Source organism: Notolepis coatsorum, assembly GCF_963971535.1.
Source record: "Notolepis coatsorum genome assembly, chromosome: 5".
NCBI lineage: Eukaryota > Metazoa > Chordata > Actinopteri > Aulopiformes > Paralepididae > Notolepis > Notolepis coatsorum.
This window is the reverse complement of record NC_140169.1, coordinates 113297252-113318691: the sequence shown is the minus strand read 5'-3', so window position 1 is coordinate 113318691 and position 21440 is coordinate 113297252. Positions and strand designations below refer to the sequence as shown.

Genomic DNA, 21440 nt, shown 5'->3' with positions numbered 1-21440 from the left:
TTCAGCACACTTCATGCATATTTTGTGCCATTTCATGTCAGGGACCCGATGGACATCAATACTGGAAAATCGCCATCAGACAATTGGAATATTCTTTTTGGGATACCTCCTAGTAAAGGTAAGGTAAAGGACTATATGACATCAAGCCTACTTTGATCCAACAATGATTCCACATCGATCGCAACGATCAACATATGTAGTATTCAAAACGTATGCCGTTGCTGACGATCAGAGCATCAATAAACTACCCCCCCCCCCCCCTTTGATGCATTCATGATGAAACATAATACCTATTATATACCTTTGATTTGGAAATAGTAACGTGTCCAGGCGAGCAACGTGAACGCCTTTAGTAAAATTCACATAGCGCTCCATGACGAAGCTTCCAGGAATGAGCCCGGATCACTCTGAAACTATACAATATTCACCACGGGATAACACGTGAATGTATGTATACGTACATTTACAATTTTTTACATGCTGGACGAGAGATAGTATTGTCTCCATCGCTATAATATAGAATATAGATATAGCTCTGCAAACATCGTGACGCACAGTGATAATGCCTATATCTTTTAGCGTGGCCCATTGACTACAGGATGAGGATAATAGCTGGCGCTGAATGAGTTAAAGGAACACGCCAACATTATGTGAAATGCGCTTACTGTCTTCTCCAGAATCAGACAAAAATATGTGGTTGCAAGCTAGCCTAGCTTAGCACAAATTAATGGAAGCGAATACGGACCACTAGCATAGCTTAAAATTCTGGGAAAGGTGTTTTTGGCCAACAGCTAGGCTAGCTTGTCAGTATCTGCTTCCATTAATTTGTGCTAAACAAGGCTCGCTTGCAGCTAGATAGCTTTCTACTGAACACAAGGAGAGGAAATTGGTATCTATGTTCTTGCCTGAGAGAAGACGGTAAGTGCATTTCCCATAACGGTGGTGTCAGGTGTGTTCCTTTAACAGCCGGAGACCCTCATGGTATACAGGCCTAGTTCAAGGCTAGTACCCTATAGCAGGGTGCAGGATAGTGATTGAAAGCCATACAGAGTCAGACAGATTTAGCTTCTTACCTTCATGTCCTCAAAGTTTGTGATTCCTAATCTTGGCAAATAGGTGCAATTTACATAAATTAGCTTTCGACCAGTAATTAAGTTCTCGGTGAAACATGCCTAAATGGATATTGAGAGAAAGTTATGGTCACATAATTTGCAACAGAACATGACATGTTAGCAATTAAACGTATGTTCTTCAGGGGTTTGAATAGCCACCGTAACAGTTAAATGTACATGTAACTAGACCTACTTTATACTGTGGATATCCAATGGATTCGATCCATTTCGCAACATCCTCACAACTCCAGTCAATGAACTCCATTTTGCCTGTGTATCTGTTTCCATAGAAACGGCCACCTGTTGTCATGGTAGATACAATGCAGGAACATGCTGTAATTTTCACCTAAAAGTTGTTTATGAACGTAACCCTTACCTTAATCTCAGTAGAGACATTACTCGCACCGGTTTAACCTAAATAGAAGTGGAGGGGGGAAAGCCATAGTCGTTTTTAAAGAATCGATTTTCGTTTCTAAGGCATGGGGAAATGTTAATTGTTTTCCCCAGTGCATAACGTGTTAAGTTCTTTATTGTTTGATACAAATATAAAAAAAATTATAACGCTAGTTGTTATTTTATATAATCTGTTGTAGGTGTTGTATTGTGTTACTTTGCATAGAAAGAGGTGGGACTTATTGTAAATTCAACGGTGGTTGGGTATACTCAGGGTATACTGTCACCGACCAGCCAATTAGCTTCATACAATTTGGGGCGGTTTTCATTTGTTGTTAGTCGATTGGTTCTTGAATTCATTTTTGTCCCGCCCACTTTGGGAGGATATAAATCCATTGAGTGCCGCTTGCACTGATCAACAAAACATCTGCACTTTTGCCTTCCGCCACGAGACTGCACGTTATCACACTGTGCACGATTATAGATCGAGTAAAAGCTAAGCGCTTGCGCTGTCCTTCGTTTGCCATTTCTCGACTACAAGCCTAGTCTGTGTACTGTCGCTGCTCGCTAAAGTTCTGCTGGGTTCAGGTGGCTTTTAGGTCGGTGTGAGGAACAGATAGCACAGTCGTCTCAGTCATGGCAGGAATTCTTGTGAGATCTCTCTTGAACAATAAGGTAAAGGTAATTGTTGTGCTTATTTAGCAGAAACGCGGGTTTGCTTGACACTCATGATGCTCAGGCTAGCTGGCTAACATTAGCAAAGGATAAAGTCGTTGCGTTGCACTGTGACACGAGATGGTGACACATTATTGCTTTACTACACTGTGTCTACCTGACAAGTGACAACACAACACTGGTGTTTTGATTATTCCTGCCACGTGATACAGTGCTCCTGCTCTTAAAAATGGAAGTTCCAAACACTTGTGTAGGATATGAACTTAGCTCTCGTCAGTATATTTTGAAAAGCAAAGGAAACTCATGAATAATCAATGCATGCAGCACCTGTGTTGTCTTGACAAACAGTTGGTCTACAACAACACTGTATATGAAGAAGAGCGATGATCAAATGGATTTTCAAGAGAAAATCATCTATCGGGAGATGATATCTAAACAACAGATTGCATCTAATGTTACTTTACAAGGCGCCTTCAATCTGTTGACCTAAGATTTCTCTTAGGATTGATCCCCGACTGTATGGCCAGGGCAGGGGCATAATACAGCAGGGTCTACCGAACCTGTCTGTCCGGTTATTTGCAGAGAGGAGTATGGAAAGGTTATCTGTAGCCGGTGCTAGCAAGGTTATTTCTATATTTATCTACTTGGCTATAAACCGTGGTAGCTGAATAGACGTGGCTTCATTAGCATCACAATAACTGGATTGATGAGTTTGAGTTCATGATTGGAGTTTCTAATTAAAGATTGTCTTTTGCAGGCCCCTCTTCACTTGGGCCGCATGTGTTACTCGTCATCAGTGGTAAGATCGCCATCAATCATGACTGGCTGTTATTCAACATTGTTATAACATTGCATAAAGTTGTGAAATTATAGAGAAAATGTCATTCTGTTCTTTTGTAACCCTGCAGCCCACCACCAAACTGTTCATTGATGGCAAGTTTGTAGAGTCCAAATCATCTGAATGGCTTGATATTCACAACCCTGTAAGTATAATGTGTTATGATAACTTATGAACCAAACTTAATCCCCACAGCACCCACAGTAATATATGATATGTGACTTGGAATACTTGGAATCGCGATCAGATAATTGGAATATTCTTTTTGGGGTACATCCTAGTACTGAACGATAGATATCTATCTAGGTCGTCCTCGGACTGGCCCTCCATCGGTGCTTCCAGTCATCCCGATCCTCCATGCATCTGGCTAGCTCGCCGGTGCTTTCTGTTCCCGCATCTCTCCTGAGTACGTCCACGTAGGTTAACACTTTGAGAGCCAGCCATGTTTTCCTATTTACCCCCTTGAATGCCGCCACCCACTTCAATGATAGAGCTCTCATATTTGCGAACGCATAAACTACATCTTAAAATGTGTCTAATGTGGCTGTCGCTTATCAATGACTTGCTTGCAGTCAACATTGTCGAAACGGATTGTTTTTTAATCGGTTCATTTCCGTTTTATACCATTTTGAAAAACGCTTGTTTCTTGAAACTTCCAGAAGATTCTGTGATAAACGCCCTTTACTGTATACACAAAACGCGTTGTAATTTTTCGGCCTATTTATGAATCGTTTTCAAATAAACGCTAGATTATCGATAGTATATGTGTACTTATGCACGCTATAGAAGCGGGCTGAAAAATCGAATCTCTTATTTCCTGATCACACACACACACATACACACATATGGCACACGCTGATATATAGGTGAAAATAGCTTTGATTATCCCAAGACTGGTAAAATAGATTCCTTACCTCAGATCAGATGTTCTCCAAAAAGATTATTCCAATTCCTGATCGCCATTCCAAATATCGATCGTGTTTATTGATCCAACGCTGGGTGCTCGAACACATTATTCCACTCTGTTCTGCGGGACCACAGAGACTGCAATCGGCTCCGGTTACTTGCCTGAGAAGTAAAATGTGGATTCTGGACTGTTTTTTTCCCATGTGGTTCATTCAAACCATTCCAAAGGGGTGCAGTACCATCCGGGAGACGATAGGGGGTGGTATTTTCCCAATGGAGCTCAGAGAGAGTTTGCAGCACTAACGTGAGGCTAGATTGATGAAATATGAATGAAAATAGCTAATAAAAAAAAATAACGATTAAAAACGAGATCTCGTCGGCTGGCACTCAACGGTTGGCATGAACTAACGAGATATCTCGTCCGTGGCACTCAAAGTGTTAATGTGGGACGTCCTCGTGATCGATGCCCGTGTGTTGGCTCCAACAGCACAAGTTTGCTGGCTGGCAGCTCATGGTGTCTCTGGCAGTGACCTGCCAGCCTCATTTTCCTGACTGCCACTTTCTCACTCACCCTTAGCACCCCCCCATACAAGTTTGCATTAGTGACATGCTCATCCCTGTTGATGCACCACACACATCATTCTGGTGTAGCACCCATCCAGGGACTTCTGCAGGGTGGGCCTCAGGGTCCAGCATTCACTGCCATGCAAAAGGACAGACTCAACTGTTGCATGAAAGAAGTTGAGCTTTATTTGACTGGGGAGGTTGGATTTCCACACACTGGTCATGCCGTTCAGAGCCCTCCATGCAAGCACCTTCCTCACTTTAAGGTCTTGCTCGGACGAGTTGACCCACGAGCCCAGGTATTTGAAATCACAGACTTCCTTTAGAGCAGTGCCTCCTGTTGTCGTTAGAGGTGGATGATCCGGGAGGATGTTATACATTATGACCAGGGGAGGAAACTAACTTTTTGGCTTACCAGCCAACTGGCGAGTGTCTGATTTTTTTTACCAGCCAAACAGATTTTTTACCAGACAAAAAAAATCGCTAATTGTGATAATTACTTCTTTGTACGTCTTCGTCTAAATTGATTTTCAATCATAGTAAATTAATCACACTGTCTCTACTCTTCAAAAATATTACATCATTAAATCACATATTAACATGAAAGAGGGAACTATTCTGGACTGGGTTGGGCTGAACTGGGCAGTGAAAGATGTTGGGCTGGTCTAGGTTATACTGAATGATGAATTGAAAATGGGGGACCCTGATGTAAACAAGACGAAAGTCTTTCTCAGGTCTGCATCCCCTTAACAATTGCATGTATTGAGCCGTACTGTACTGTACCCATTCTGCAATCTGTTAAATAAAGTTTTCATTCATTCATTCATCACAGCTCAACTACTAGGAATGTGTGTCTGACTCTTAAGTGCAGGAAATATTCATCAGAAATGGGGGACATGATGGAGGGAATGGAAAGAGCAGGTTTGACAGGAGCAGGGTTGAAGGGCATATTGGAGTGTGGAGGAAGTGGACAAGGCATTAAGCAAACAGGACTGAAATGGGGGACCCTGATGTAAACAAGACGAACGTCCTTCTCTGGTCTGCATCCCCTTAACAATTGTGTGTATTGAGCCGTACTGTACTGTACCCATTCTGCAATCTGTTAAATAAAGTTTTCATTCATTCATCACAGCTCAACTACTAGGAATGTGTGTCTGACTCTTAAGTGCAGGAAATATTCATCAGAAATGGGGGACATGGTGGAGGGAATGGAAAGAGCAGGTTTGACAGGAGCAGGGTTGAAGGGCATATTGGAGTGTGGAGGAAGTGGACAAGGCATTAAGCAAACAGGACTGAAATGGGGGACCCTGATGTAAACAAGACGAAAGTCCTTCTCTGGTCTGCATCCCCTTAACAATTGTGTGTATTGAGCTGTACTGTATTGTACCCATTCTGCAACCAAGCATTTCACTGTAATGTAATAGCTAAATAAAACAACTTGAACTTGACTTGTTACATTTGCACTCTGGTTGTATGCCAAATGTATTCTGGTTGTACTGTACTTGTGCTGTAACTGTAAGATGACAATACATTGGAACCGAATCGACAACGCTAGGGGTTCAGCAGGTGTATTCTGAATGCCAAGTATGACAACATCACCGTTGTGAAGGGCATATGGGCGAGTGGTGATATGGGGGGAAACCCGGTAATAATAAAATGTCACTCGGCTGCATTTAAGCAAAGCCGCTCAGTATAGTCGTCCACTATGTTTAATGCGCGTTATGGTAGCTTGTTACATGCTAGGTAGCTAGCCGGCTAATGCTGGTTGACTTGTCATTCTCATCCGACTCGAAGGAGACGCGTCGCGTGCTGTTGTTCGCCCCCATGTCAGACCGCACTGATATCCGAAAGCGACGACTCTACATGCAATTATTTTCATCCACTGATGTGTTTTTGTAAGTTTGTCTACGTTGTCAAGCCGGCTGCCGGTGCCAGGAGTTTGTAGGTCTGCGCGCAGTGGTCTGTCCACTTCCCCTAGATGGGCGGCATCTTCTAGAAAATGAGTGTTCATTGGAGGAGCTTAGAGCGCATCTGTACAACGATGATGTTCATTGGTTATGGTCTGATTATTATGTGGCGCAAATGGGAGGAATCAAGGGGGGAGTCAGAGTTCGGTTTGTGCCAGTGAGCGAATCAGCAGATTGCAGAATGATTTTTTTGTTTTGTTTTGTAATTACTAGTACTCGCCAGACTGGCGAGTGCTCTTCATGAATTACTCGCCAAACGTAAAAAATACTCGCAATTGGCGAGTAAAGTGGCCTAATTTCCTCCCCTGATTATGACCTCGGTTTTCTTGGCATTTAGCCTAAGGCCAACCTTGGCGCACTCCGTCTCCACTCTGCACAGGAGTTCCTGTGCCTGCTCCACCTGGTCAGAGAGCAGGCTGATGTTGTCTGCTTAGTCTAGGTCTGTTAGGACTATGGCGGGGTGTCGTCTCGATCTCATTGGGGTTATTGTGAGACCAAGTTCCTGCTCCCGTCCATTGATGGCCTTCCTGAGCGCATAGATAGATAGATGGATAGATAGATAGTTGATGTCAAATGGGCCATAGTATTGTATCCATAGCTATAATATAGAATACAGTTATAGCTCTACAAACAAGGTGACGCACTCCTATCTTTTAAAGCGTGGCATTGCTATGACATGCCCCGTCTAATAGCTGGCAGTCAATGAGTTAATAAAGTTTTCAATCAATGTCAACTTGCATACAGTAACATGTGTAACGAAACACACAGACCCACCCCACACACATTGAATGATATTATGTTCAACATGCACGCACTTCTTTTTCCAGTATAAACACTCAACATCTGTTTATAGAGGGTAGTAAGTACAGGCTAGTCTGGCAGATAACCTACCCACAGGCTGGCAGTGATCCCACAGTAAATTGCTCTGATATGAGATGGGCATATTTTAGCTGCTTATCTCTGCACATTTTTAGATAATTAAAAACAACCTATTAATTTAAATTTCAAATCGACACACTGTGACTATTGAGCCATATGTCTGAAGTCTTTGTTAGTCTATTCTCATGCTTTTAATCCTGTCGTCCCTTTTGTGACGGCAATGCAATAGCCCAATGAATAATTAGCCAAAAATGTATTTAATTGCCTACTTTATGAGGGGAAACGAATTAGATAAACTATTTTTTTTTTAAACTAAATTGAGTGCATTAGCCATTTTGAAGTTGTAGGAGGGATGTGAGCATTTTATTTTATGTCCGACCTTGTTACCACAGGTTCTGATTTGATTGGTCATCTCGTTCATCCGGTCCCGTCTCTTTGACCATCTGTGGAGCTCTGGTGTTGAATGTGCAGCTACACTTACAGGCCCCCTTTCTGTCTCCATTCCTCTGTCCTCACGCGCATAATGTCTTTCCATTGGCTGAAGTGTCTCAGCCACCGCATCGCTGAGCAGTGGTCGATCTGTCCTCTGCGGCGTCCTCATCGTCTTCAGCATCTGTGGTCTGAGGGACGGTATTGATGTCGAGGCTGTCTCACTCTGAATCTGAGTCAAATTGTGGGCCAACTTCAACCGGTGCCTTCAAAAAGTGTTTTCTGATCACTAAAGCCCATCAGGGGCTGCTGCCCCTCTCATTATATTAGTGTTCAACAGTCTTACTTATTTCTTGTTCATGTGAATCCATCAATCGCATTGATTAGGCTAACTCATTTCTAAGCCAGTATGTAGAGGACGAGGATTGTATTCATTTCTCAGATCAGCTGTGAGGGAAACCCTCACAGAATTAGGTGCGTGTGTTCTTGTTCCTGTGGTTAACATTATTGGGCAAAGATGTACATGCACATTTTCAGCCTACTGTAATGACCCTGCTTTCATTCATTATTTTGGGGGCATGTTTCCGGCACACCTGTAGTAAAGGGTAGGGGCGGAGAAGGGGAGAAACGGCCCAGTGCAGTGTTCCTCCGTCCGCTTGTCATCATGCCTTTACAAGCTTCAACGTTTTATTTATCATCTGAATTTGCAGACAAGAGTTTAAAAGACTGAAAGCCAAGGCTTTATTTATTTGAAATCAGAAGAAAACCCATCCCTGCCTTGTTACTATAAGCCTTCCATTCATCATTTCAGAGAGACATGGAGTGTCCAGAGTGCGGTGGATAATTGTTCGCTGCTAGCTTGTCATCATGCCTTTACTAGCTTAAACATTTTTATTTATCGCCAAGACTTTGTTTATTTAAAATCGAAACAAAACCCCAAAACGACCAATAATCAAGTGTTGGACATAAATCCATGTTTGTCTAGAAACAAGCCGCCGAGACATCCAACTGATTTTGACAGAGCAGCCACATGTGCGCTGTGTGTGTTCTCATAGAGAAGTCGAACACAAACAAGTAAGTTAGGTTGGTGGGGGGGGGGGGGGGGCGCGACAGTGGCTCAGAGCAGTCGTCTGGTAATCCAGAGGTTCCCGGTTTGATTCCTGGGCATTCGCAATGTCCTTGAGAAAACTAACTCCTAATTGCACTCAATTAGCAGGTTGGCACCTTGCATGCTCTCCTCTGCCATCGGTGTGTGAGTGAATGGGTAGTAATGTGAGGGACATATTGTAAAGCGTGTTGGATAGAAGCGCTATATAAATGCACCATTTACTATTTATTTATTTGGAAGACAGTGGAACATTTGAGTGGAAACCTGAACCCATTCCATACATCCAGTCAAATTGAACCATGATAAGTTCTCCATAAGTCTGGCTCTGCTGTCTGTCTGTGCTGCAGCTCGTGGTGCTGTTGCCCTCTAGCAGGACGCCATCAATATGCAGATATAGAATGGGGGGGGGAAACAGCCATTCATTCACATTCCAATATAATCTCATAACTGCAAATCATTCCGACATGAATATGGATTGACTGATGTACAACAGTAATAACCAATTCCCTCCCCTGCCCCTTTAGCTAAATGTAATGCAGTCTGACTGGTATTCGTCTGTCTCCTGTCCCCCAGGCTACTAATGAGGTGGTGGGACGGGTGCCCAAAGCCACCCAAGAGGAAATGCTGGCAGCGGTGGACTCGTGCTCCAGGGCCTTCCACTCCTGGTCCGAGACCTCCATCCTCACCAGACAGCAGGTCTTCCTCCGCTACCAGCAGCTCATCAAGGATAACATTGTAAGGAAATGCCCTGGTTCCATATGGGGCCTCTGTTGGGAGAATAGTCAATTGTTCAGGAAATGGTCGGTGGAGTCTCACCGTTGTTGCGGGTGGACTACAAAGTGGGGGTATAATAATAATATAATTATTATGTCTGTGTGAGATGAAACTTAAACTTAGTTTTTCCTTTTTGATATTTCAGAAAGAGTTGGCTCAGCTGATCACTTTGGAGCAGGGCAAGACTCTGGCGGACGCAGAGGGGGACGTCTACAGGGGACTGCGTGAGTAAAATACCACCCTGGGTCTCTTCCTGTCCATGCCAATGGTGTTTTGCAAAAACGCTCATGAATTGACCAGGTGGCAGGGATCTCTCCATGGTCCTGATTGCAGAGAAAATGCTAAAGAAAATGTATACGTGTGGACAGGGGCATTGGTCATGATGTTAATGTTTTGATGTCCACACATTAGTATTACAAAGCTCAGTCTTCAGTTACCTAAACGTGTCTTCATGTGGACGGAAGGTCAAAACGCAGAGAAAATACTAAGTTTTCTAAAACATCCATATACATGTGCACAAGGCCTCAGGTATCAACCCCCTTTCAAACGGGTCCCTCACTATGGCCTTCTCATCTCTTTGACAAGTTTCCCATTCATCAGTCTTTTTATACTGTGCAGCCAGCTGCTAGCTCATACACCACATACTGTACTTCTTTGGGTTCTGGGTGCTTTATCTAGGGCGTACAGTACTGCAGGGTTGATCACAATACAGTCATAATCTGATTTTTATGAATGGATGTTCTGATTTTTTTTGACAGATTAACATTACGCATTACAGTGCATAGGCACGACCTGCAACCTTACTATCATACAACCAGGGGCTCTGTGTTGATTTTAGCAATAAACTTCACAATGAAGTTCGACAGCCCTTTTTGACCTGACGATGACCATTTGAATGAAGGGTTGCAACTAATGAGGAACTTTGAAGAGTGTACATATATTTAAGTGAGATAAAAAAGAAATTATAATAAATTGGCAAGATGTCAATTTGGAAAGAATTTGTGACAAATGAATTATCACAATAATACCGCAAACTGCAATTACACAGCAGCCTGTTATCGCAATAATAAAAATAATAAAAGAATCTTGCAAGATCGAGCATTTCATTGCCCGGTTGATGAAAGATCTATGTAGATTTGACTCGATCCCCTCACACACCCGTTCTCCTCCTCCCCGGCACACAGAGGTGGTGGAACACGCGTGTAGCATCACCTCCCTGATGCTGGGAGAGACCCTGCCTAACATCACCAAGGACATGGACACCTTCACCTACCGCCTGCCCATCGGCGTGTGCGCCGGCATCGCCCCCTTCAACTTCCCCGCCATGATCCCCCTGTGGATGTTCCCCATCGGCATGGTGTGCGGCAACACCTACCTCATGAAGCCCTCCGAGCGGGTGCCGGGCTGCACCATGCTCCTGGCCAAGCTGCTGCAGGACGCCGGGGCGCCGGACGGAACGCTCAATCTCATCCATGGCCAGCATGCAGGTGTGTGTGTGTGTGTGTGTGCGTGCGTGAAAAAAGGATGCATAGGGAGTAGGGGTGTAAATACTTGACCCCACAACGATTCGATTATGATTCTTCAGGCAACGATTCAATGCATCATGAAATCTCTTCATTTGACCACGATTCAATTCGATAAATTTTTTATCAGTTAATTCCCCCCAAAAATTTTGAATACACTATTGTGGCTGGGGGAACTGATTCTCTCAGCATGAATGGACTCTATAGGTCAATAATAGGGGTGTAAATATTTGACCCCACTTCGATTTGATTACGATTCTTCAGGCAACGATTCAATATTCATTTGACCATGATTCGATGCGATTCGACCTTAGGGTCGATGCATTGTTACACGCCTAATAGGGAGAGAAGCTTGTGTTTGTTTGTATGTTCTTTTGGTTAAAAACACCGTATATTTGAAAGTGTGTACGTGATGTAAGCAAAGGGTAAGGTTCAAGCATCTCGTATATAAACACCAATTACGTGATCGTACTGTAGGCAATATGCAAAGAATATTATGTGGTGCCTGCCCTGTACTGGCATATGTAGGCAATTGTGTGAATTGCTATAAGCAACAGAGATCCATTAGAGTGAGGTGTTTTATTATGCATCGCCTCCAGGGTGCTGTGTGTGTGGAGATGATATGATGATATGGAAGTATAATATCCGTTTTAGCATTTTTCTCTCTCCTCCAGCTGTGAACTTCATCTGTGACCATCCTGCTGTCAAGGCTATTAGCTTTGTGGGCTCTAACCAGGCTGGAGAGTACATCTACGAGAGGGGGTCCAAAAACGGCAAGCGGGTGCAGTCCAACATGGTACCGTAGATTCTGAAGATCTATTCGTTTTTTTGAAACGTGGGACTCGGATGCCGTCTCCAACTAGTCAATGGCTCAGGTTTGGTCTTAGTCGACCAAGACTTGTTAGTCAATTAGTAATTTTCTATGCTTTTAAAATATTATTTCCTGGAAATTATAGGAACATCGCTCGTAAGCACTGAATGTAAAGGGATCCCTCTGCATGATTGCATGTGGGAAAGACTATGTTACAGATATGTCGATTTAAATCAACTAATGACTATTAACGTTAGTCGACTTAAGAATTTCTTAAGTCGAGGACAGCGCTAGTTATTATCTGTCTCTAGAACAGGGGTTCTCAAACTTTTTATACCACGACCCCATTTTATTTAGGATTTCTTTTGGGGACCCCACACTTAATGTATTGTGTAATTTCAATGTGGAATTAAGGAATATCAAAATAAAAGCACACGTTGTTGGACTTGATCATGCATATTTATTAGAAAATTGTATTACAGCACTATGCTATCAATACAGATTTATAAAACTTTTTTTTGCGCGACCCCACTGTCACCTACCCGCGACCCCACTTTGGGTCGCCACCCCGTAGTTTGAGAACCGCTGCTCTAGAAGATATAACCCAGAGTAATATTTTCTTAATCACACTCGTATCCTGCCCCGTTTGGTAGTTATGTTATGGTAGTACGAGAAATGTAATCTTAGTGCTTGCATTATCGGGACTCAACCAGTACATGGGTGTATTCCCTGGGGTTTGCTAGCTATGTGATTAGTTTAGCGTTGTGCATCCGTTTGATGTCCTCAGACATGGCACAAAGGAACCCTACTGAGCCGTGTCCTACATTTCTTTGTCTCAGGGTGCCAAGAATCATGGTGTGGTGATGCCCGATGCCAACAAGGAAAACACACTCAACCAGCTAGTGGGCGCTGCCTTCGGAGCGGCCGGCCAGCGCTGTATGGCTCTCTCAACTGCCATTCTCGTCGGCGAGGCTCGCGATTGGCTCCCAGAGCTGGTGGAGCGATCGAAAGCACTGCGAGTCAATGCAGGTGACTTCCCACAGTGACTCTGTGTAAACACAATAAGCCCCCCCCGCTTCTATTACATTACATTTTCCATTACCCTTTTTATTATGACCCGCCTCCCCGTGTGAGAAATGTGTAAACCCTTGACACCTCCTTGCCTGACAGGTGACCAGCCCGGAGCAGATGTGTGTCCTCTGATTTCCCCCGAGGCCAAAGCAAGAGTGGAGTCTTTGATCCAGAGCGGGGTGGACGAGGGCGCCAAGCTGCTGCTGGACGGGAGGAACGTCAAGGTCAAAGGTTACGAGAATGGGAACTTCGTCGGACCGACCATTTTGGGCAACGTCACGGTGAGGAAATTTTAGGATTAGGCTTGTGGTCGTCCGATGGCCACTGTGTATTTACCTTGCAGATGAACCCCCCCCCCACACACACACACACACTCATGCTTCCATGAGTATAGAATCTCCCTGTGCCGATGGTTTAAACTTTAAAGGACCATGCCAGTGTGAAGTTTGACTTCTTCTCGCCATTACCAGAGATTTTAACAAACGTTTAAGAGATTAAGCAAGCCAATCTTTGTATTCCAATCGATAACATAATCCTAAATATTTTATTGTACGCTGATGATATTGTGCTGATATGAAGCAGATTTACAAAACATGTTGAATATTATGAGTTCTTGGTGCAGGAAATGGAGACTTGCGACTAACAGTGAAAAAACACAGATTGTGCACTTCAGGAAAAAACATGAACAGCAGAGTAACCATACGTTTCAATTTCGACCAACGCCCCTGATTTCTTAGATAAAACCAAGATATTTATGAGTACACAAGCTTCATAGAAGGAAGGAAAATACTGTCTGAGTCAGCAGGAAGGGCGCTAGGGGGTGTGTTGAGTAAAATGAAAGTGTGCACTGACCTTGGGTTTTCAACATTTACACAACTATTTGATTCAATGGTTGGTTCCGTTTTATTTTATGCTGCTGGAGTATGGGGTTTTGATGATGCACCTGAATGTAATGCTATCCAGAACCGTGCCATGAGATACTTGGGAGTCCATGGAAGTGGGTAGATTCCAAGGTAAACCTGAGGAGGGGCGGTTGTGTGTTCTATGTGATCTGGGAGTGGTGGAGGATGAATATCATTTAGTTTTTTATTGCCCCTTGTACACTGATTTGAGGAGGGCTTTATTTGAGAAAATTCTATTTGTAAATCCGGATTTATTTTGGCAGTCAGAGTTGTATTTTGAGTTGTTTTTTTGTGGAGGAGATTTTCAGTTTTGCAGGATTTTTGGAGAAAGCATGGCACTTGAGACAAAACACACTATATCCTATATAATTTTATATGAATTCCTCTTGTTTCTTTGTTTACAGCTTGTTATATTATTTCTTTTTTTGTGGCCATCTTGGTCTATATAACTTGTCAAGTATACTATTATATACTTATTGTTTGTCTTGTAAGCCCATATGGGCTGGGCATACATCTGTATGTAAGACACGAAAATAAAAAAACATCATCAATCATAGATGTGTATGATGTCATTGATGCACTTTTTAGCACAGAGGGGGGAGAAAAGTGTGACAAAGTGTTTTTTTTTTTAGGCCTGAAAGGCGACTTGTGTATTTTCTACAATATCTTTTCTTGTTCAGAACTGATAACACTGTATAATAAATCTTATTTAGGTTTTTAAATATTCGGTGGGCCCACAATTCATTTCCTATGGAGCAGCTCCAGTTTACATCTTGATAACAAGAACAAGTCTTGGTTCTCTGGTATTTTGAGAGAGAGTAGGCTAGTTTGTGTTCACAGGTCTGGATTGGACTGCTTTATTTTTAATAGAGTCTGCTGCTCTTATTTTGCAAAGACGTGAAAAGAGGCCGGTCATAAATTAGTACACCAGGCTTGGTGTGTAATGCATCTCTAATCTAATTTGCATGAGGAAATGAGTTTGTAAACCCATGTGCTAGAGCTGTGGTTCTCAACCCTGTTGATGTATGACTCTTTAAGAACAGAGGGAAGGCCTTTTCCTGACCCTCGCATGGACAGAAGGGTGCATTTTGACATGAAAGAAGGGTCGTTGGTTTCCTTTTTTCAGGCCATTTCACTTCACTAATAATTGAAGGCTTTAGGATATTCATTATTCCTCAAGAAAAAAAGGTTGAGCCCCAGGTCGAGAGCCATTGTGCTGGGGGACCAACGCCTTTTGTTAGCAGGAAGGTTATGGATTTTTAAGCCCCCGTTTTGTTGATAACTTGTTAAAAAGATTCATGTTTCAGTTTTTCTCTCCTTGGCTATGCCTTAACTTAAAGGACATCAACTCGTGTCGAGCTAACATTTGTTAAAATAAAAATCTGTCTTTAAAGATTTGAGCCAAGTTCTGCTCCAATAGACCCATCTCAAACCCTGCCCATTTTCTTGATCCTCCAATCACAACTGTTGCTTACCTCGGACAAACTGGTCCGAGGTAAGCGACAGTTGTGATTGGAGGATCAAGAAAAGAGGGCAGGGTTTGAGATGGGTCTATTCTCCTTCAGACAGCACAGTTCCTTAAGAGTATCCTGGATGATGAGTTCATTTGTTGGGCATAATTTCACAAGTCCAATTTTACAAATCCTTTTTAAAATGTGGTAAACCCCACATTGGATTTTTTTTGTTAACTAAAAAAAAAAAAACCTTTCAGCCCATAGCCGCACTAATATTTATTTCTAAAAAGTGGGACCAGCGGTACGTCACTAAACTGGGTGACAGGGAAACGACAAACAATCTGTCTGCAGTAAGAAATGTTATCTCAGCATTATTAGAAAATGGTGATTTAACACCAGACAATCGGCAATCAACCAGCATAAAGCTGAAAACATGGCCGAGGCTAAACATATGGCATGCTGGTTCTGGTTGCAGCGTTACGCCTGATGCATGTTAAAATGTTCAACACTGCTGTGATAAATTGTATGTAACTAGATGCTCTCTGGTATGAAATTGTGTGTATGCATGTCTCCCTCTCCATCAATGTCATCAATTTGTACTTATACATTGTTATATAATCCATCAATGATTGGATCTGCAAACCAATCTTAGTCGGGTGCAACCAAGTTTGTCTGAGTTGATGTATGAAAAAGTTGCCTTTATAATCAGATTATTTTTACTGCTCAAGTGGTCTGTGGAGTTGTTCTATTTCATGTTCAGGAATGGACATTTTTCTAGCTCTGTAGCCTTACCGTAATCTGTCTGGTCAAGTGCAAAAATAGTCTTCACAAGCCAGAATTGAAATGAGGTATAGTCTTCAATCCCTATTTGTATTCATCTCGCTTTGTCTATTGTTCTCCAGACGAATATGACTTGCTACAAGGAGGAGATCTTTGGGCCCGTGCTGGTGGTCCTGGAAGCCGACAACCTGGATGAAGCCATCCATATAATCAACACTAACCCCTACGGCAATGGCACCGCCATCTTCACCACCAACGGCGCCACCGCCCGCAAATACACCCACGAGGTGGACGTTGGCCAGGTGAGGCGTGCCAGCCTGATTTGGACGAGGGGGTGGGTGGGCCCTCTGGGATACTGTGGAGCTTAATTAGAAGGACCCTTTGGGCCCTTTTCAGACATGGGCATAGCGGCGTAAACGCAGCTAATGACATTAATTATGGGTCTGCTTGATTTTAGGTGTGCCAGTGAGCCTCCGTTGACAATAGTCCATAGTACTGTAAATACTAAATCAAGTGGGACCCATTGCCAAAAGGAAGCTCTCGACCCTGCTGTGACGTGTGTGTGAAAATGTGTTCCCTCCAGTGTGGTCTTTCCTTTAGCAAGAGATTCAATGTATGTTTTTATATATATATATATATATATATATATATATATTTTTTTTAAGGGGTGCATATACAGTAGATGCATTTCCTCAAATAATAACTTCCTAATTTCATCAAAACTTCACAAGAAATGATTACATGAAATCATATTGCTACATTCCCGTAAGTACCCCATCCATCACCCCTGATCCCCAATTCCATGCCATCTTGAATACCCCCCAGGCTTACATAAATAACTAAAGAGAAAAGAAAATTGAGGGTCGGTAGAACTATACCCAACAGCAGACCACCCAAACACCAATCACTAATCTTCCACTAAGAAATATCTTGTATATTTATTCCCACACTTCAGCCTCCCTAAGTGTACTCTATCTATCCCTAAACATCTCTACACTGTCATTACCTTGTACCAATAGCCCCTCCATTATGCTGTGATGCCATACCTGCCTTTTGAATATCTCCATCTGCCATTCATGAATAAATTGTACTTTAAAAATGAACCTTTTTCCCCAAAAGAATAATACTATTTACAAAAGTAAGGTTATATATTCCTTTAAATCACCCAACCGTACAGTCTGTATATCAATATAACAACTGATATTGCAATTCGATAACCAGTTTTGTACACCATTCCAAAAACAGATAAGGACGGTACCAAAAAAGGTGTGATGAATCTTGTTTCTTCCACACAGAATCTACATTCATCTGTCCGTTAATGCCCCAGAGCTTTAACTTCCTCCTTGTTGCCAGAGCTTTAACTTCCTCCTTGTTGCCAAAGTTCTGTACAGTATTTTCAGCTGGAGAGATGAAATGTTAAGTGTTAATTCTTAGTAGTAATCGATGTGGTTCTGACTGTGTGTACAGATTGGGGTGAACGTGCCTATTCCTGTCCCCCTGCCCATGTTCTCCTTCACCGGCTCCAGAGGCTCTTTCAGAGGAGATACCAACTTCTACGGCAAGCAGGTAACAAGAGAGCACGGCCCATCGTCTCTAGGCCAACACTGGATACGGTGTAGAAACACAAGTCCTTGTGCAGCACTTCAATCCATCCTAATGAGCTCCGACAAGGCAGCCATCCAGGCATAGGGCCTGCAGCTACAAAAGATTAAAATGTTTTTGTCTTGTCTAAATTGGAACAAAAAGAGATGTGATTTTCTTTACTGTGTTACAAAACCATTAAAATGGCAGCAGATCTGTGCCAGAGATGTCTTTTCTTTGTGAATCCAGCCATAGTAATACCGTGTTCTCTCTCTCTAGGGTATCCAGTTCTATACCCAGATCAAGACAGTGACATCACAGTGGAAGGCTGAGGATGCCACTGTGACGAGCCCAGCTGTTACCATGCCAACCATGGGACGCTAACCTAACAGGAATGCGAAACATAATTTGTGTTACTGTACATCCAGCGCAACCATCAATGACTACTAATGACGACTAATATGCCATAACAGTCATAAAGGAGGTAGCGAGGGAGCTCTGATGAAGGTTTCAAGTTATTTGCCGTTAGTAATATGTCAGTACTGTGGCTGGGTCTTACATGAGCGGTACTATTGGACATACAAGCTCTCCATTCAAACACTTAAGCGCCTCCTACCCTTGTTAATAAAAGGGGGAAGATGGACCAGAAATCATGAATTAAGCTTCCATGGGCTTTGTGGTGTTGAGTGCTTTTCAATAGTTTGGCCCTCTCTTCTGCACTCCTTGTTAAGACCATGGTTGAATGTGAATAGTTTAATCCCTTACCTTTGACCACTCTGCTTTCACCTTCATCAGATCACCTCACCAATGCAAATGTTACATACTGACCGGGACTGTGTTATTGTTACTGTGAGTGAGTGAGTGAGTCTTTGTGATACCTTCCGTTCCTGACTATGCATAGAGAAGTTGTATTGTTTTGACATCATGAAGTGTTGAAAATAAAATAAAAATTTACATTTTACTTTCTTTGAATAATTAATTATTTGGGAAGAAAATATTTGGGAAGAAAATGTGTAGGCTATTTGTAAGCCATGGCAACATGTTATGTCTTTAATCAGAATTATATTAGGCCTATATAATTTTTTGGGTGTTGACAACTGATTAAGCAATTTTGGATAATTTACGTTTTAAATGCAGCAGACTGTTTTAAGGCTATTATGCCTACGGGAATAGAGGATGAATGAGAACTTTATTTAACAGATTGCAGAATGGGTACAATACAGTACGGCTCAATACACACACTTGTTAAGGGGATGCAGACCTGAGAAAGATGTTTGTCTTGTTTACATCAGGGTCCCCCATTTTCAAGACATTTATGACATACATGACATTTATGGCATAGGGACATATAGGTATTTAGTACTGATACATTTGTGACATAAACGGTATTCAAATATACAGTACTGTTACCCCTAGATCCTGACAGAGTATATACATATGATGGGGAGGGGACTGTACATTTGGAGGGGGTGGGTGGGAGAGAAATATACATACGGCGGGGAGGAGACTGTCTATTAGGAGGTGGTGGGGGGTTTGGGCATTTACGGTGGCCAGTTTCGAATTGCAGCCTCCCGTAGGTGCTCTTTAAGAGCGGTTTTGAATGTGGGTAGGGATTCGCATTCCTTTACAGCTTTTGGTAGGGCGTTCCACATTGAGTCCCTTGTTTGAGCCGAATCTGGGTTTAACATGATTTGTTGAGCTTCCTCTGGTGTAGTGGTTGTGGTATTCACTGACCTTTGGGAAGTATTTTGACATGTACATGGGTACCTTAGTCGTATAGTGTATCTTGTAGACCAGGCCCATTGCAAGTTGCTGTACTCTGTCGTCTACTCTAAGCCATCCTAGGTTGTCAAAGTGGGCAGGGGTGAGGTGGGTTCTGGGGGTAAGGTCAAGTAGTAGTCTGACCAGTTTGTTTTGTGATGTTTGTAATCTTGTTTTTAGCGCCTTTGAGGTGCTTTGGTACCATGAGGTGCACGCATAGTCGTAGTATCCTTGAATGAGTGCTCCTGCCAGAGTCTTCAGGGTATTCTTGTTTACCAGAGAGGAGATCCGGTACAAGAATCTAGTTCGTTGGTTGACTTTTTTTATTACATTGGATTCAAATTGGATGCCATTTTGTCACAGGAAAGATTTGCCTCTAGGATGGAACCCAGGTAGGTAATTTCGTCTTTCCTGTAACTGTAACTGAGAAGCCGTCGGTCTTGCTGAGTTTGTTATTTGAACCGAAGAGAATGGACTCTGTTTTGCCCATGTGTAATGATAGTTTGTTATCAGCGAGCCATAATGCAGATTTTGCCTAGTTCTGAGCTGAGGGTTTTTTCAACCTGCAACTTGTTCTTGTCAGAGACCAGCAGGGCTGAGTCGTCCGCAAACAGGAACAAGTTGCAGTCACAGGCTGACGACATGTCATTTGCATAAATTAGGAACAGTAGCGGTCCTAGTATGCTTCCTTGTGGAACACCACAGCTCACTGTGAGGGGGGGGGGGTAGAGTACCGTTTACCTCTACCATCTGTTCTCTCCCCTCCAGGTAGGATTGCATCCAGCTCACTGATAAACTATCAAAACCAATTGCTTTTAGCTTGTCAATCAGAATGGAGTGATTGACAGTGTCGAAGACCTTTTGTAGGTCCAGCCTGACCATGCCGCAGTATTTGCCCGCGTCCACCTCTTGTTTGATGTGGTCGTTCAAATAGAGGTGGCATGTGTCAGTGGAGTGGGACGTTCTGAAGCCAGATTGGAATTCGTAGATTCGATTTTTTTCCGCCAGGTACTTTTCGACCTGTTCATAGACTATTTTCTCCATGACTTTCGAGATGGAGGTAATAATAGAAACAGGGCGGTAGTTGCCTGGGTCTAATTTGCTGCCCTTTTTGTGCAGAGGGGTCACTCTCGCAATTTTGAAGTCCTTGGGGACGTGTGACGTGTCCCTGTTTTATAGAGAGGTTTATTATGTGTGTGATGACTGGGGTGATGGCTGCTGAGTCTCTGAGGAATTTGGAGGGGATGTTGTCATGGCCAGTGGCCTTGTTAGGTTGGAGGGCGCTCAATTTTTTGAGTACCTCATCGGTTGTTACCATTTCAAGTTTGAAGTCGTCTTTGTGGACCCCTAGGTTTTTGTAGTATGCTACTATGTGTTCTACGGGGCTTCTACCCCATAATGCCCTGAGTGGGAGGGTAGTTTGTTTACCAGTGTTGTGGCTATGTTTGTGAAGAAGATGTTTAAGTAATTGGCTACATCCAGCTTGTCTGTGATGAGCGTGTTGTCCGTCTTTATGTTTATGTTTGATAATCTGGTTTTAAGTTTTTTACTGCAGCCTAGTTGATTATTGAGTAATTTCCAAAGTTCACGTGGTTTGTTTTTGTTTTCCTCAGTTTTGTCATTGATGAAATTTCTTTTTGCGATTTTGATCATGGATGTCAATCAAGGGATGAAGCACATGAGCGATGTTCCAAAAGTATTTCGGATGTAGATATTTAATAGTCTGTAATTTTGCTGAGGGATTCCTTGTTTTAACTGAGTGATCATTGTGCTACAGTTATGGTCAAATCCAATCTTCTAAATGTGCTTCTGCGGGCAGGAAATTAATTACTGTAGGTTTCCCTTGACTGCATTATACATGCTGAAAATCTGTCTTGTGGGCTTGTTTAGTTTTGCTCAGCATGTTTATTAT

The 21440-nt window shown here is 42.7% G+C and overlaps 1 protein-coding gene across 1 annotated transcript; it reads left to right on the top strand.

Moving 5' to 3' along the window:
* The first annotated feature begins 2035 nt into the window (after positions 1–2035).
* Positions 2036–18728, top strand: LOC311228913 (methylmalonate-semialdehyde/malonate-semialdehyde dehydrogenase [acylating], mitochondrial-like). The gene is made up of 12 exons (XM_084314872.1): positions 2036–2180; positions 2938–2979; positions 3089–3163; positions 9445–9606; positions 9791–9869; positions 10830–11132; positions 11843–11964; positions 12819–13008; positions 13150–13331; positions 16309–16488; positions 17654–17752; positions 18047–18728. Exons 1-12 carry the CDS (start codon positions 2142–2144, stop codon positions 18149–18151), a joined length of 1578 nt encoding a protein of 525 aa, XP_084170998.1. The 5' UTR covers positions 2036–2141; the 3' UTR covers positions 18152–18728.
* Positions 18729–21440: the final 2712 nt, after the last annotated feature.

What these genes read in the sequence shown, in the direction of transcription:
- LOC311228913 (XM_084314872.1), top strand. Translation starts at nt 2,142, where the DNA reads ATGGCAGGAATTCTTGTGAGATCTCTCTTGAACAATAAG. An exon ending in GGCTTGATATTCACAACCCT is followed by an intron (nt 3,164 to 9,444) that starts GTAAGTATAATG and finishes CCTGTCCCCCAG; the next exon opens with GCTACTAATGAGGTGGTGGG. An exon ending in CCATTTTGGGCAACGTCACG is followed by an intron (nt 13,332 to 16,308) that starts GTGAGGAAATTT and finishes ATTGTTCTCCAG; the next exon opens with ACGAATATGACTTGCTACAA.